This window comes from Mobula hypostoma, chromosome 6 (assembly GCF_963921235.1).
Source record: "Mobula hypostoma chromosome 6, sMobHyp1.1, whole genome shotgun sequence".
NCBI lineage: Eukaryota > Metazoa > Chordata > Chondrichthyes > Myliobatiformes > Myliobatidae > Mobula > Mobula hypostoma.
The window spans coordinates 143,589,981-143,604,449 of NC_086102.1; the positions used below are offsets into that span (position 1 = coordinate 143,589,981).

Here is a 14,469-nt window from a genome sequence, read left to right on the forward strand (position 1 = left end):
GGCAGGGACTGAAGACTGCAACACCAGTAGTGAGGACCAAGAAGGTATGGACGAAGGAAGCACAGGAGCGCCTACAGGACTGCTTTGAATCGATGGACTGGACTGGACTGTATTCAGGGATTCATCTTCGAACCTGGATGAGTATGCTGCAGTTGTTACTGACTTCATTAAAACCTGTGTGGATGAGTGTGTGCCCACAAAGACTTATTGTACATTCCCAAACCAAAAGCCAGGGATGAGCCAGGTACGTCGTCTACTGAAGGCTAGATCTGTGTCATTCAAGTCTGGCAGCCCAGGGCTGTACCAGAAAACCAGGTATGATTTGCGGAGGGCAATTTCAAGGGCGAAGAGACAATTTCGAGCAAGATTGGAAGTGACGTCAGATGCACGGCAACTCTGGCAGGGTTTGCAAGACATTACTTCCTACAAAGCGAAACACCATAGCATGAATGGCAGCGATGCTTCACTACCAGATGAACTCAACGCCTTCTATGCATGCTTTGAAAGGGAGAATACAAGTACAGCTGTGAAGATCCCTGCTGCACCTGATGACCCTGTGATCTCTGTCTCAAAGCCTGATGTTAGGCTGTCTTTAAAGAGAGTGAACCCTCAGAGGGCAGAAGATCCCGATGGAGTACCTGGTAAGACTCTGCAAACCTGTGCCAGCCAACTAGTGGGAGTATTCAAGGACACTTTCAACTTCTCTCTGCTACGGGCAGAAGTTCCCACTTGCTTCAAAAATTATACCAGTGCCTAAGAAGAATAATGTCAGCTGCCTTAATGACTATTGCCTGGTGTTGAAATGCTTTGAGAGATTGGTCATGTCTAGACTGAACTCCTGCCTCAGCAAGGACCTGGACCCATTGCAATTTGCCTATCGCCACAATAGGTCAACGGCAATCTCAATGGCTCTCCATACGGCTTTAGATCACCTGGAGAACACAAACGCCTACATCAGGACGCTGTTCATCAACTATAGCTCAGCATTTAATACCATTATTCCCACAATCCTGATTGAGAAGTTGTAGAACCTGGGCCTCTATATCTCTCTCTGCAATTGTGTCCTCAACTTCCTAATCAGAAGACCACAATCTGTGCGGATTGGTGATAACATATCCTCCTCGCTGACGATCAACACTGGCACATCTTGGTATGTGCTTAGCCCACTGCTCTACTCTCTATACACATGACTGTGTGGCTACGCAATAGCTCAAATACCATCTATAAATTTGCTGACAATACAACCATTGTTGGTAGAATCTCAGGTGGTGATGAGAGAGCGTACAGGAGTGAGATATGCCAACTCGTGGAATAGTGCCGCAGCAACAACCTGGCACTCAACATCAGTAAGACAAAAGAGCTGATTGTGGACTTCAGGAAGGGTCAGACAAAGGAACGCATACCGATCCTCATAGAGGGATCAGAAGTGGAGAGAGTGAGCAGCTTAAGTTCCTGGGCGTCAAGATCTCTGAGGATCTAACCTGGTCCCAACATATCGATGTAGTTATAGAGAAGGCAGGACAGCGGCTATACTTCATTAGGAGTTTGAAGAGATTTGGCATGTCAACAAATACGCTCAAAAAACCTCTATAGATGTACCGTGGAGATCATTCTGACAGGCTCCATTGCTGTCTGGTGGGGGGGTGGGGGCAGGGGGCTACTGCACAGGACTGAAAGATGCTGCAGAAGGTTGTAAATCCAGTCAGCTCCATCTCGGGTACTAGCCTACAAAGTACCCAGGACATCTTCAAGGAGCGGTGTCTCAGAAAGGCAGCGTCCGTTATTAAGGACCTTAAGCACCCTGGGCAAGCCCTTTTCTCACTGTTACCATCAGGTAGGAGGTACAGAAGCCTGAAGGCCCACACTCAGTGATTCAGGAACAGCTTCTTCCCCTCTGCCATCTGATTCCTAAATGGGCATTGAACCCATGGGCACTACTTCACTTTTCTAATATACAGTATTTGTTTTTTGCACATTTTTTGAATCTATTCAATATACATATACTGTAATTGATTTACTTGGTTTATTATTTCTTAATTTTATTTTTTTCTCTATTAGATTATGTATTGCATTGAACTGCTGCTGCTAAGTTAACAAATTTCGTATCACCTGCTGGTGATAATAAACCTGACTCTGATTCTGGTTCTGTGCTGCAAGTTCTATGCAAAACCTATTGGCAAAATTGTTCTGCTTATTACAGTTTAATAGTAAGAAATTCTGCAGTTTAGTGTAATCTCATTGGTAACTTTATTTTACTTCAGGCACCCAGTATTTGAAAGACGGGGTGATGATCTCTATACTAATGTCACAATTTCATTAGTGGAAGCACTGATAGGTTTTGAAATGGATATTTCTCATTTGGATGGACACAAGGTAAGAATTTGAATTCATTGTTACAAGTTCTGTTATTAAGTGTAGAGTTTATGGCTTTAATGATGATGGTACAGTTATAGAACATAATGAATTTTGTATATTCCATTGTAATTCTAATAATTTTCACAATTCGCTTTCTGTAAAGTAGAAAATATTTGTACTTTAATCTTGCATTTGGAAGTTTAGCATTACCTGTGTAGCAAATTGTTTTTAATTTTATCTACTTTTCTCAGGTTCATATAGTTAGAGACAAGATTACAAAACCTGGTGCAAAACTATGGAAGAAAGGAGAGGGGTTACCAAATTTTGACAACAACAACATCAGGGGTTCACTAATAATAACCTTTGATGTGGATTTCCCCAAGGAAAAACTTACTGATGATCAGAAGGAAGGCAAGTATTAATTTGTTAAATTGCTTTCTGTACTGTATCGGGTCAATTTCCTACTATTAGATTCTGGTTATGTTCAAAACAGATGTAATAATCTGTTAGATAATTGCTCAGCAGTCATGTAAGTTTACTATTGTCAACTAGAAAAGAAAATACCTTTGTCAATTTTATCCAGTCTTTATCAACTTTGCTTTACTCCTTTGTAGAAATTGCTATCTTTTTCATGTGACTCTGTTATAAATTTATCACAAAGGGTGAATCTTGGGGGTGGGGGGGGAGCAGAAAGGCCATTTTCTATCTGATATGACTTTTGGATCGTGTTAGAAACATAGAAAACCTACATCACTATACATACCCCTCAGCCCACAATGCTGTGCTGAACATGTCCTTACCTTAGAAATTGCCTAGGGTTACCCATAGCCCTCTATTTTTCTAAGGTCCATGTACCTATCCAGGAGTCTCTTAAAAGACCCTATCATATTCTCCTCCACCACTGTCGACGGCAGCCCATTCCACGCACTCACCACTCTCTGCATAAAAAAACTTACCCCTGACATCTCCTCTGTACCTACTTCCAAGCACCTTAAAACTCTCGTGCTAGCCATTTCAGCCCTGGGAAAAAGCATTTGACTATCCATGTGATCAATGCCTCTCATCATCTTATACACCTCTTTTAGGTCACCTCTCATCCTCTGTCGCTCCAAGGAGAAAAGGCTGAGTTCACTCAACCTATTCTCTCATAAGGCATGCTCCCCAATCCAGGCAACGTCCTTGTAAATCTCCTCTACACTCTTTTCTATGGTTTTCGCATCCATCCTGTAGTGAGGCGACCAGAACTGAGCACAGTACTCCAAGTGGGGTCTGACCAGGGTCCTAAATAGCTGCAACATTACCTCTCGGCCCCTAAACTCAATCCCACGATTAATGAAGGCCAATGCACCATACGCCTCACAGAGTCAACCTGCACAGCAGCTTTGAGTGTCCTGTGGACTCGGACTTCAAGATCCCTCTGATCCTCCACACTGCTAAGTGTTAGTTGGATTATACAACCATAATAAGCTTGATAACCATTGATGGCCACTAATCTGCCAGATAGCATTGTGTTCTTTGTGGTAATACCTCTCCATTTCTCCTGGGTGAAGAAGGGTATTCTGGGACTCTGATTTCCTCAGTCAGGGCATCAATTAGCTATTAGATCCTACAAGGAAATGGTCCACTGTTTAAGATTATGATGTAGCTAATTCAGTTTCTGTCTAATTCAGAGAACCAACTAGTTGTACTAAGAAATATGTTAGAGAAGCAGATGTTTGTTCTACTTGATAAAAATCCTGATGGTTTCTACAGTCACTTTTTCTAAGTTGCATTCATTTTGAATGTTTAAAAAGCAAATCTAAGTTGTGGTTGATGAAATTCAGGTAAGTAGTGGATTCCTTTGAAAATGTTAGAAAATTGTAAAAACGTATCTTTATATGAGGGGTGATTGATAAGTTTGTGGCCTAAGGTAGGCGAAGTCAGTTTTAGAAAACCTAGCACATTTATTTTTCCAGTGTAGTCCCCTCCTACATTTACACACTTAGTCCAGCGGTCGTGGAGCATACGGATCCCTTCTTTGTAGAAGTCAGCATCTTGGACCTCCAGAAAATGGTCCACAGCAGGGGTGATTGTTAAGTTTGTGGCCTAAGGTGGAAGGAGATGAGTTACAAACTTTCTGCATAAGCACTCAAAGAGTTGAACTGCATGTGCATGTAACGAGAGCTGTATAACTCATCTCCTTCTACCTTAGGCCACAAACTTATCAATCACCCCTGCTGTGGACTACTTCCTGGAGGTCCAAGATGCCGACTTCTACAAAGAAGGAATCCTTATGCTCCACAACCACTGGACTAAGTGTGTAAATGTAGGAGGGAACTATGTTGAGAAATAAATGTACTAGGAAGTTTTCTAAAATTGACTCCTTCTACCTTAGGCCACAAACTTATCAATTACCCTTCGTACAGGTTGAATTTTAGCTCCAAAAATGGTTGGGTGGTATGTCAGAGAACTGGGACCAAATCATCCATTTTACTTTTAACAGGAATACAGGGTGGTACCAGCTTTTAGGAAAGCTGGCAGTTGAGAGGAAAAGAGGTGAAATAGTGATACAGGCCCCTTTGTAATACTCAGTCATCAGGACTGTCCCTTCAAACATAACAAGCTTCTCAGTGTCACCATACCACTCACTATTAAATACCATAAGACATAGCAGAATTAGGCCATTTGGCCCTTCGAGTCTGCTCCACCAACCATGGCTGATACTTTTTTCCCCCCTCCTCAGACACACTCCCTGACCTTCTCCCCGTAACTTTTGATGCCATGTCCAATCAAGAAACTGTCAAGCTCTGCCTTAAATACACCCAAAAACCTGACCTCTACAGCTGCCTATGGTAATAAATTCCACAAAATCACCCCCTCTGGCTAAAGAAATTTCTTTGCATCTGTATTAAATGGACGCCCTTCCATCCTGAGGCTGTGCCCGCTTGGCCTTGACTCTTCCACCATGGGAAACATCCTTTCCACATCTGCTTTGTCCAGGCCTTCCAATATTTGAAAGTTTTCACTGAGATCCCCCTCTCATCCTTCTAAATTCCAGCAAATACAGACCCAGAGCTATCAAACGTTCTTCGTATTATAACTTTTACATTCCCTGTATCATCCCTGTGAACCCTCTCCGATGCCAACACATTTTCTTAGATGAAGAGTCCAGAACTGTTCACAATACTCAAGGTGAGGTCTCACCAGTGCCCTATAAAGGCTCAACATCACATCCCTGCTCTTGTATTCTAGACCTCTTGAAATGAAAGCTAACATTGCATTTGCCTTCCTCACCACCAATTGTACCTGCAAGTTAACCTTTAGGATGTTCTATACAAGACCCCCAAGTCTCTTTGCATCTCAGCATTTTGGATTTTCTCTCTATTTAGAAAATAGTCTGCTCATTTATTTCTACTACCAAGTGCATGACCATGCGTTTTTCAGCATTGTATTTCATTTGCCACTCTCTTGCCCATTCTCCTAATCTGTCTTAAGTCCTTCTGCAGCCTACCCGTTTCCTCAACACTACCTGCCCCTCCACCAATCTTTATATCATCTGCAAACTTGGCAACAAAATTATCTATTCCATCATCTCAATCATTGATATACAGCATAAAAAGAAGCAGTCCCAACACCAGTCCCTGCGGAACACCACTAGTCACTGGCAACCATCCAGAAAAGAATCCTTTTATTTCCTCTCACTGCCTCCTACCAATCAGCCAATGCTCTAACCATGGTTGTAACTTTTCTGTAATACCATGGGCTCTTAACCTGGTAAGCAGTCTCATGTGGCACCTTGTCAAAAGCCTTCTGAAAGTCTAAATATACAACATCCACTGCATCCCCGTTATCTATCCTACTTGTAATCTCCTCAAGGAACTCCAACAGGTTCATCAGGCAGGATTTTCTCTTAAGGAAACTATGCTGACTTTGTCCTATCTTATCCTGTGTCTCCAAGTGCTCCATAACTTCATCTTTAACAATTGACTCCAACATCTTCCCAACCACTGGCGTCAGGCTAACTGGTCTATAATTTCCTTTTGCAGTATGTTCTAAGGCAGGCTTCCTGCTCTTATAACCTCCACACTATAAATGAGCCTTATGGACTAGGATACCATCTTAAAGAAGTCTGGAGTTAAACTCTGCTGGTTTTTTGGGAAGACAGTGTTGTAGCTGCCAGAGTGGAAATGGATAGGGAGTTTGTCAATAAAGGATGATAACCATTCTGCTTTTCATGACAATCTTTATGAACATAATTTGCTTGTGATTGTACTTCACATTACATTTATCTGGAAAAAAATACTTTGCTTTTGTAGGGAGAAGATATTGTAGTTCTCTATGCCTTATATTTCTTGATTTTTACAATAGACCTTGTTGTCCTACAACCCCAAGCAGAACCCACTTAAATTAATATCCAAACGTGACTTTTTCATACATATGGGGTCTTGTGTAATTTTTTTTAAAAAGTGGCGACTCTGGTAGAGAAATGTGGGTGAATTTCTGATCCTTGCCCACCTGAGAGCCTTGTGTGACTTCATGATGATACCTTAAATTAACAGAAGCAGTAGGTCCACAGCAGATGCCATCTCATTGGCTCTTCACACAACTCTGGAACATCTGGACAGCAAAGATACATAGATTGGGATGCTCTTATCAATTATAGCTCAACATTTAACACCATCATCAACTCAAAACTAATTAGTAAACTCCAAGACCTGGGCCTCAACACTCTTGTGCAATTGGATCCTGGATTTCCTCACTTGCAAACCCCAGTCAGTTTGGATTGGCAAAAGCATCTCCACAATCTCCATCAGCACTGATGCACCACAGGGCTGTGTGCTTAGCCCCCTGCTCATCTCACTTTACACTCGTGACTGTGTTGCTAAGCACAGCTCCGACACCATATTTTAGTTTGCTGATGACATCAATGTTGTGGGCCATATCAAAGGTGATGACAAATCAGCATACAGCAGGGGGATTGAAAATTTGGCTGAGTGGGGTCATGACAACAACCTCTCACTCAATGTCAGCAAAACCAAGAAACTTCAGGAGGGGGAAGCTAGAGATTCATGAGCCAGTCGTCATTGGAGGATCAGAGGGAGAGAGAGTCAGTAACTTTAAATTCCTCATGTCACTATCTCAGAGGACCTGTCCTGGACGCATCATATAAATATACTTGCAAAGAAAGCACAACAGTGCCTCTACTTCCTTAGAAGTCTGTGGAGATTTGGCATGTCATCAAAAAACTTGACAAACTTCTATAGATGTGTAGTAGAAAGTGTACTGACTAGCTGCACAATGGCCTGGTATGGGAACACCAATGCCTTTGAACGGTAACTCCTGCAGAAAGTAGTGGATTCGGCCCAATACATCGTGGGTAAAGCCCTCCCAACCGTTGAGCACATCTACATGAAATGCTGTCGTAGAAAAGTAGCATCCATCATCTAAAATCCTCACCACCCAGACCATGCTCTTTTCACGCTGCTACCATCAGGTGGAAGGGACAAGTGCCTCAGGATTCGCACTACCAGGCTCAAGAACAGTTACTTCCCCTCGGCCATCAGGCTCTTGGAACAAAAGAGGATAATGCACTCATTTATTGAGATGTTCCCACATCCAGTGAGCTCTCTTTAAGGACTCTTGAATCTTGCTATTTCATGCTCTCATTATTTATTGCTATTTATTTATATTTGCAGTTGCGCTGTTTGTTGTCTCCTATGCTCTTGCTCTTTTATTGATCCTGTTTACAATTACTAGTCTATACATTTGCTGAGTATGCCCACAGGAAAGAGAATCTCATGGTGACTCCGATAATAAGTTTTACTTTGAACTAAAGTGTATGCTCGCTAGTAAAATCGTTGCCCATCTCTAGTGAAATAAATCAATATAGATTATGAATTCAAAGATAAATTTATAATCCTTTTCTTAAACCCTGTAGATATCAAGAATCTGCTTAAACAAGGACCAGTGAAGAAAGTCTACAATGGGCTTCAGGGATATTGATGTAAAGACAAATGAAACAGACTTTTATGTGAAAATGAAAATTTAATTATTTATTATCTGAGGTTTCCAATGTTGAATGTTTTCCGTATTTTGGGTTTGGGGAGGGTGGGGAATTGCTGATCTTTTAAAAATTGAAATCTGTATACTTGTGCTTCTAAACAACAGTTAACTCTCCTTCCACATCTTTCCTCTTGCCCTTGCCCATTAATAAAAAAGAAAGTTAACTGGCCAAAAGAGAAAAGATGTTGTATAAGGTGAATGGATGTCTTTAAATGCCTTTACTCCAAGCAGAAAGGGCTTCTCTTCACCTTTTTAAAAGATGTTCTTTACTTGTAAAACTGTTAATTCTTTTTCAATTTTGAATATAAGAAGCAAATATACAGATTACCACACACTGAAAATTATTTGCATATACTTCATTAAACTTTGGGTTGTTTTGAGACTTATTAGCCGTGTGCTGCTCCAGAGGTTACAGTAATTACTTCTGTAGTCTCTCGTGGGTTGTGGAAAAATGCAACATTATTTTTCTCAGATATTGTTTGGGATTAATCTATTCCAACCCAAAAAGGGTTGTGAATTGCTTTTGACAGTTTCTGAAACTTCGAGGGAACAGTTTGAGTATGACTGCGATACAACTAATTTACTGTACAGCGCTTTACATGAATAAAATTAAATTGAAAATTACATTTATGGAAATGTGCAGTGATAATGACAATGTTATAAATTCAATTAATTAGAAAAAATATTGAGAAGGAAAATACACCAGTCCCATTCAGCAAAAAAAAGTTGCATCAGTTTTTGTATATGCTGGAGAATGGAGTACAGTACTCATCATTTTTTTCCAGAAATGACTGTTTCAAAATGCTTAAGGTACTACTTGAAAATTTAAAAAGCTGGACTGCAATTTAATTTGGATATCAGAAAAGACACTCTGACTAAAGTGCTCTTTACAGACATTGTAACAGGATTTTTACAATTTTAATTTCATACTGATCTTCCTTGCATAAGCTATAACTATAGCAGAATGAGAAATAGCAAAAATATTGGGCAGTTCTTTGTTATATTTTGAAGTAGAAAGAATGTTTATTAGGTACTTGATTATTTGACACATAGAGGGACACAATTTGAAAAGATTTGTATGGTTCAACTGTATTTCCATGTGATGCTCCATTTATATATTAAAACTTTAGCAATTCTATCTATTCATTATTATTTAATTGAAACATACGGTAGTTTTTTATATATTGCTGTTTTCATAATTTAGGATTACAACATTGTGATCTGGTTTTGAATCAGTAAAATGCTGTACATTTCTACTGATCATTTCTCCCACATCCTCCTGTTTTAATGCAAATGTTTCCTCATTATTTCTACTCCGAACAAAAATACCAAGAATTTTATTTTTGAAAGTTCTTGGTGTGGACAATAGATATGCTTTAAGATGAAACAAAATTTTTTTTTTGTATATATGTAGTGAAGTTAAAAACTGTTAGTGTTCTGTTAAGACATCTTTATGAAGTCAGCAAAGTTTCACAATTAAAATCACTAAACATGCATTGAAAATTTCCTTGTCTGGATAATGTAGATATATGAAATGACAAATTGTTTGTTGTGATTTTAAACACAGATTTACTTCAGGTCACTTTCAAAATGTTAATCCTTTTTAGATGATTGGCAATTGAAGTATGCATTTCTGTTTGAGAGCGTAGGTTTTTCTAATGTGTTTCAAATGAGTGAGTGAATTAATTCAATAGTTGATTACCTCTATAAACAACCTGTTTTTATAATTTCAAACAAGTTGATTGTTTAAAATTATAAAACTAATGTTTTTATCATTTTAATTATAAATCTTTGATACTGATTAATCTTAAAAATCTACAGTAAATTCAGTCCATTGGAATATGATCTGGATAACTAGAAAATAAAAGTATAATTTTTAATTTTACAAGTATCTGTTGCGTAAACTGTTATGTTAATATTATTTTGAAGCAAGTGTTTTCTTAACACCAATGTTCAACATTTGTTTTCAGACTAGAGATAGTTGATCACAGACACTTTGTTTCGACAGTCAATTCTAGGGAGGATTAAATGTGCAACAAGTCGTAAGTGAGAGAACAAGAGACTGAACCTGTAGGGGAGAAAAGTACAAGTTAAAAACTTAGTCATGAAGAAGAAATTGTCAAGAGCAAACAGCTGTGTAACGAAAGAAACCTTTATCATCTAGCCTTTGTCTTGGCTAAGTAAATGTAAATACTGACAGTCATTGAATCCTCTCCCATCTATTATTATGGAATGGACATTTATATCATAGCCAACTAAGTGATTGCAAAGTGCAAATGCAGTTGGAGTTTTATGTTTTTGTCTTGACACCAGACTGATGCAGCAAAGTCTTTTGCTCTACTTTAGGTATAGGAATAAGAACATGTGGCGTCCTTTCTGATAGCTTGAATGTCTTTTACACACAGTTTGATGCATGGATCAATGAGCCCCCTCCCCTATCCCTGAGGAGCAGGCACTCTGTCTGGCCGCAGCTGATGTGAGGAAGACCCTAGCCAGGGGCAATCCACACAAGTTGTGGGGTCTGATAACATATCTGGTCAGGTGCTGAGAGACTGTGCAGCCCAATTAACAGGTTCTAACTGACATCTTCAACATTGTTCCGGAGCAGTCTACTGTCCCTGCAGGTTTCAAGTCAACAACCATCATCTGGTGTCTAAGCGGATGAAGGTAACCTGTCTTAACAATTACCGTAGAGTGGCATTGACCTCAACAATAATGAAGTGCTTGAGCAGCTGGATGTGGAGCGCATTAAATTCCTGCTACATTGCACCCTTTCGCTGGTCCACTGATGATCCCACAGTCTGTGCCCTCCACTCTATCCTGTCCCATCTGGAAAATGGCACCTCAGACACCAGGATGCTGTTTATTAATGTCAGCTTGGCATCTAATACAGTTGTCCCTCAGAAGCTGCTGGATAAACTGTCCTGGTTGGGTTTCTTGACAGAAAGACCACCATCTGTCTGTGTTGGCAGCAGCATCTCTAGCTCCATGCTGAGCGCCGGGTCTTCAGCCCCAGCCCCCAGTGCCCACTGCTGATGCATGAATGTACTGCTAGATCCAGCTCAAACCGGATCAAGTTCACTGATGACACAACAGTGGTTGGACTCATCAGCAACGGTGATGAGATGCCATACAGAGAAGAGGTAGAGCAGCTTGTAGAATGGTGCAAGCATAACTACATAGACAAGACTAAAGAGATGATTGTGGACACTAGGAAGGTGTGGGCTGACCCCTCTTCACTGCACATAAACAGCTCCTCTGTGGAGAGAAGAGCACCAAGTTTCTGGAGTGCACATGAGGGACAATCTCACCTCTTCCCTCAGCACCACCTCTTTAGTCATGAAAGCACAGCAACATCTTCACTTCCTGAGGTTTGAGGTGAATAAGGCTCCCCCTCCCCCCCCAATTCTAACCAATTTTTTACTTGAGCAATATTGAGTGTGTCGTGACCAGCTGTATCACCATCTGGTGTGGGAATTGCAAGGCATCTGACCGCAACATCCTACAAAGGATTGCTATGGTCCCAGCTACGCCTGCCTTTTTGTTGGCTACATGGAATAGTCTATCTTCCAAGCCTACATTGGTATCACTCCCCAACTTTTCCTACGCTATATTGACGACTGCATTGGTGATGCTTCCTGTGTCCATGCAGAGCTCGTCCAATTCATCAACTTTGCCTCCAACTTGGACCCTGCCCTCAAACTTACCTGGTCCACTTCCAACACCTCCCTCCCCTTTCTCAGTCTCTCTCTATCCATCTCTGAAGACAGCTTATCCACTGACTCTCACAGCTACCTGGACTATACCTCATCCCACCCTCCCACTGGTAAAAATGCTAACCCCTTCTCTCAATTCCTCTGTCTCCGCCACATCTTCTCTCATGATGAGGCTTTTCATTCCAGAACTAAGGAGATGCCCTTCTTCCAAGGAGGGGGCTTCCCTTACTCCTCCATTAGTGCTGCCCTCATCGGCATCTCTACCATTTCACATATGCCTGCCCTCGCCCCATCCTGCCATCCCTCCAGGGATATGCTTCCTCTTGTCCTCACCTACCACCCCACCAGCCTCCGCGTCCAGCATATAATTCTCTGTAATTTACGGGATCCCACCACCAAGCACATCTTTCCCTTTCCTCACCCCCCACCCCACTTTCTGCTTTCCACAGGGGTCGCTCCCTACGTGACTCCCTTGTTCATTCGTCCCTCCCCACTGATCTCCCTCCTGGCAGAACAAGTGCTACACCTGCCCCTACACTTCCTCCCTCACTACCATTCAGGGCCTCAAACAGTCCTTCCAGGTGAGGTAACACTTCACCTCAGAGTCTGATGGGGTCACCTGCTGTATCTGGTGCTCCTGGTATGGCCTCCTGTATATCAGTGAGAACAGACGTAGATTGGGAGTTTGCTTCGCCAAGCACCTATGCTCCATTTGCCAGAAAAAGCGGGATCTCCCAGTGGCCTCCCATTTTAATTCCGCCTCCCATTCTGAAATGTCAGTCCATGGGCTCCTCTGCTGCTGCAATGAGGTCGCACTCAGGCTGGAGGTGCAACATCCTTTATTACGTCTGAGTAGCCTCCAACCTGATGGCACAAACATCGATTTCTGGAACTTCAGCTAATGCCCCTGCTCTTTCACCATTCCCCATTCCCATTTCTCTCTCCCTCCTATCTCCTTACCTTTCCATCTCCTCCCACTTCCGTTTCTTCCATGGCCGTCTGTCCTCTCCTATCAGAGATTCCCCCTTCAGTCCTTTACCTTTTTCAACAATCGACTTCCTAAATCTTTACTTCCGCCCTCCCCCCCCTCCCAGTTTCACCTATCACTTTGTATTTCTTCCTCTCCTCCCCCAACCTTCTTACTCTGACTTCAGTCCTGATGAAGGGTCTTGGCCCGAAACATCGACTGTTTACTCTTTTTCACAGATGCTGTCTGGCCTTCAGAATTTTGTGTGTGTTGCTTGGATATCCAGCATCTGCAGATTTTCTCTTGTTTGTGAAAGGATTGCAGGGACTGCTGAGGATCAGAGTTTCTCTTCCAACCACCCAGGATGTACCGTATCTCAGGAGTTTTGTGTATGCAGGACCCTTAGCATTGTCAGAAATCCCTCCCATCCATCCCACAATCTCTTTTACTCCCTTTCATTAGGCAAGAGGTACTGTAGCATTAGAATGAGGACTGTTAGGATAGGAAACGGCTTCTTCTCCCAGGCTGCGAGCCTGCTGAACTCCCTGCCATGACCCAGGTCTCATCACTTATGAAGTGCCAGTAGTGTTATACTGTTGACTTTTTAACTTGTGTTGTAAATGCACTTTGTGTGTGTGTTTTATGTACTGTGATGTGCGCTTTGGTCAGAAGGAACATTGTCTTGTTTGGTTGTTTACATACATACAGTTGAATAACAATGGACTTGAACATGAGCTTGGACCGGTGTGCGTTCCCATAACTATACTCCGAAGAAAATGAATGGAGTTGGAAAAGTTCAGTCTGAGAATGTATTTAGCCAAGTGAATAGTGGTGGGTTGGAATTGGTTGGGTCTCCATTGAAAGAAATGGACATCCCCCAGGATGTTCTTGTGTGGAGTGGAGGTGTACAGAAATTATACATCCATGGTAAAGATAGCACGCAGGGAAGTGGAAACTGTTTAAGTGGTGAAGGGCAGCAGGGGTGTCTCAGATGTAAGTGGGAAGAGACTAGATGGAGTGGGAGGTGGAGATGAAGCCAAGAATAAATGAGCTTAATGAGGCAAGAGCAGACTGATATGGTAGTTCTTTGTGGACAGTTCAGCTTGTGGATCTTTGGTAGAGCAGACTCCGTGGGAGTGGATGGAGGTTGTGTGGGGAAGTTCATCCAAGCAGTTGAGGACTAAGTTGTTCTGATTCTCCTCTTGGCTCAATCTTAAATCTGTCTTTAGGTGAGTCATTTGCTCACTTCTGGAGAAGTGCTGCTGGCTTAAAATCAAAATGCTAAAATGGTGAAGCAAGTCAGGCAACATTTACCGAAAGTGAATCAGTTAATTGCCCCCTTTTCTATAGATGGTGCCCAACATGCTGAATGTTAACTGCGATTTATGT

At 41.7% G+C, this 14,469-nt stretch overlaps 1 protein-coding gene across 1 annotated transcript in view; it reads left to right on the forward strand.

Annotated features, from left to right (window-relative positions):
• The window catches only part of dnajb11 (DnaJ heat shock protein family (Hsp40) member B11), a 42,828-nt gene extending 32,574 nt beyond the window's left edge, over window positions 1–10,254 (forward strand). Inside the window, exons 8-10 of the mRNA XM_063051889.1 lie at window positions 2,262–2,373; window positions 2,607–2,766; window positions 8,273–10,254. Of these exons, the coding sequence (XP_062907959.1) occupies window positions 2,262–2,373; window positions 2,607–2,766; window positions 8,273–8,337 (337 nt within the window). The 3' untranslated portion in view covers window positions 8,338–10,254. The remainder of the gene's footprint in view (window positions 1–2,261; window positions 2,374–2,606; window positions 2,767–8,272) is intronic.
• Window positions 10,255–14,469: the final 4,215 nt, after the last annotated feature.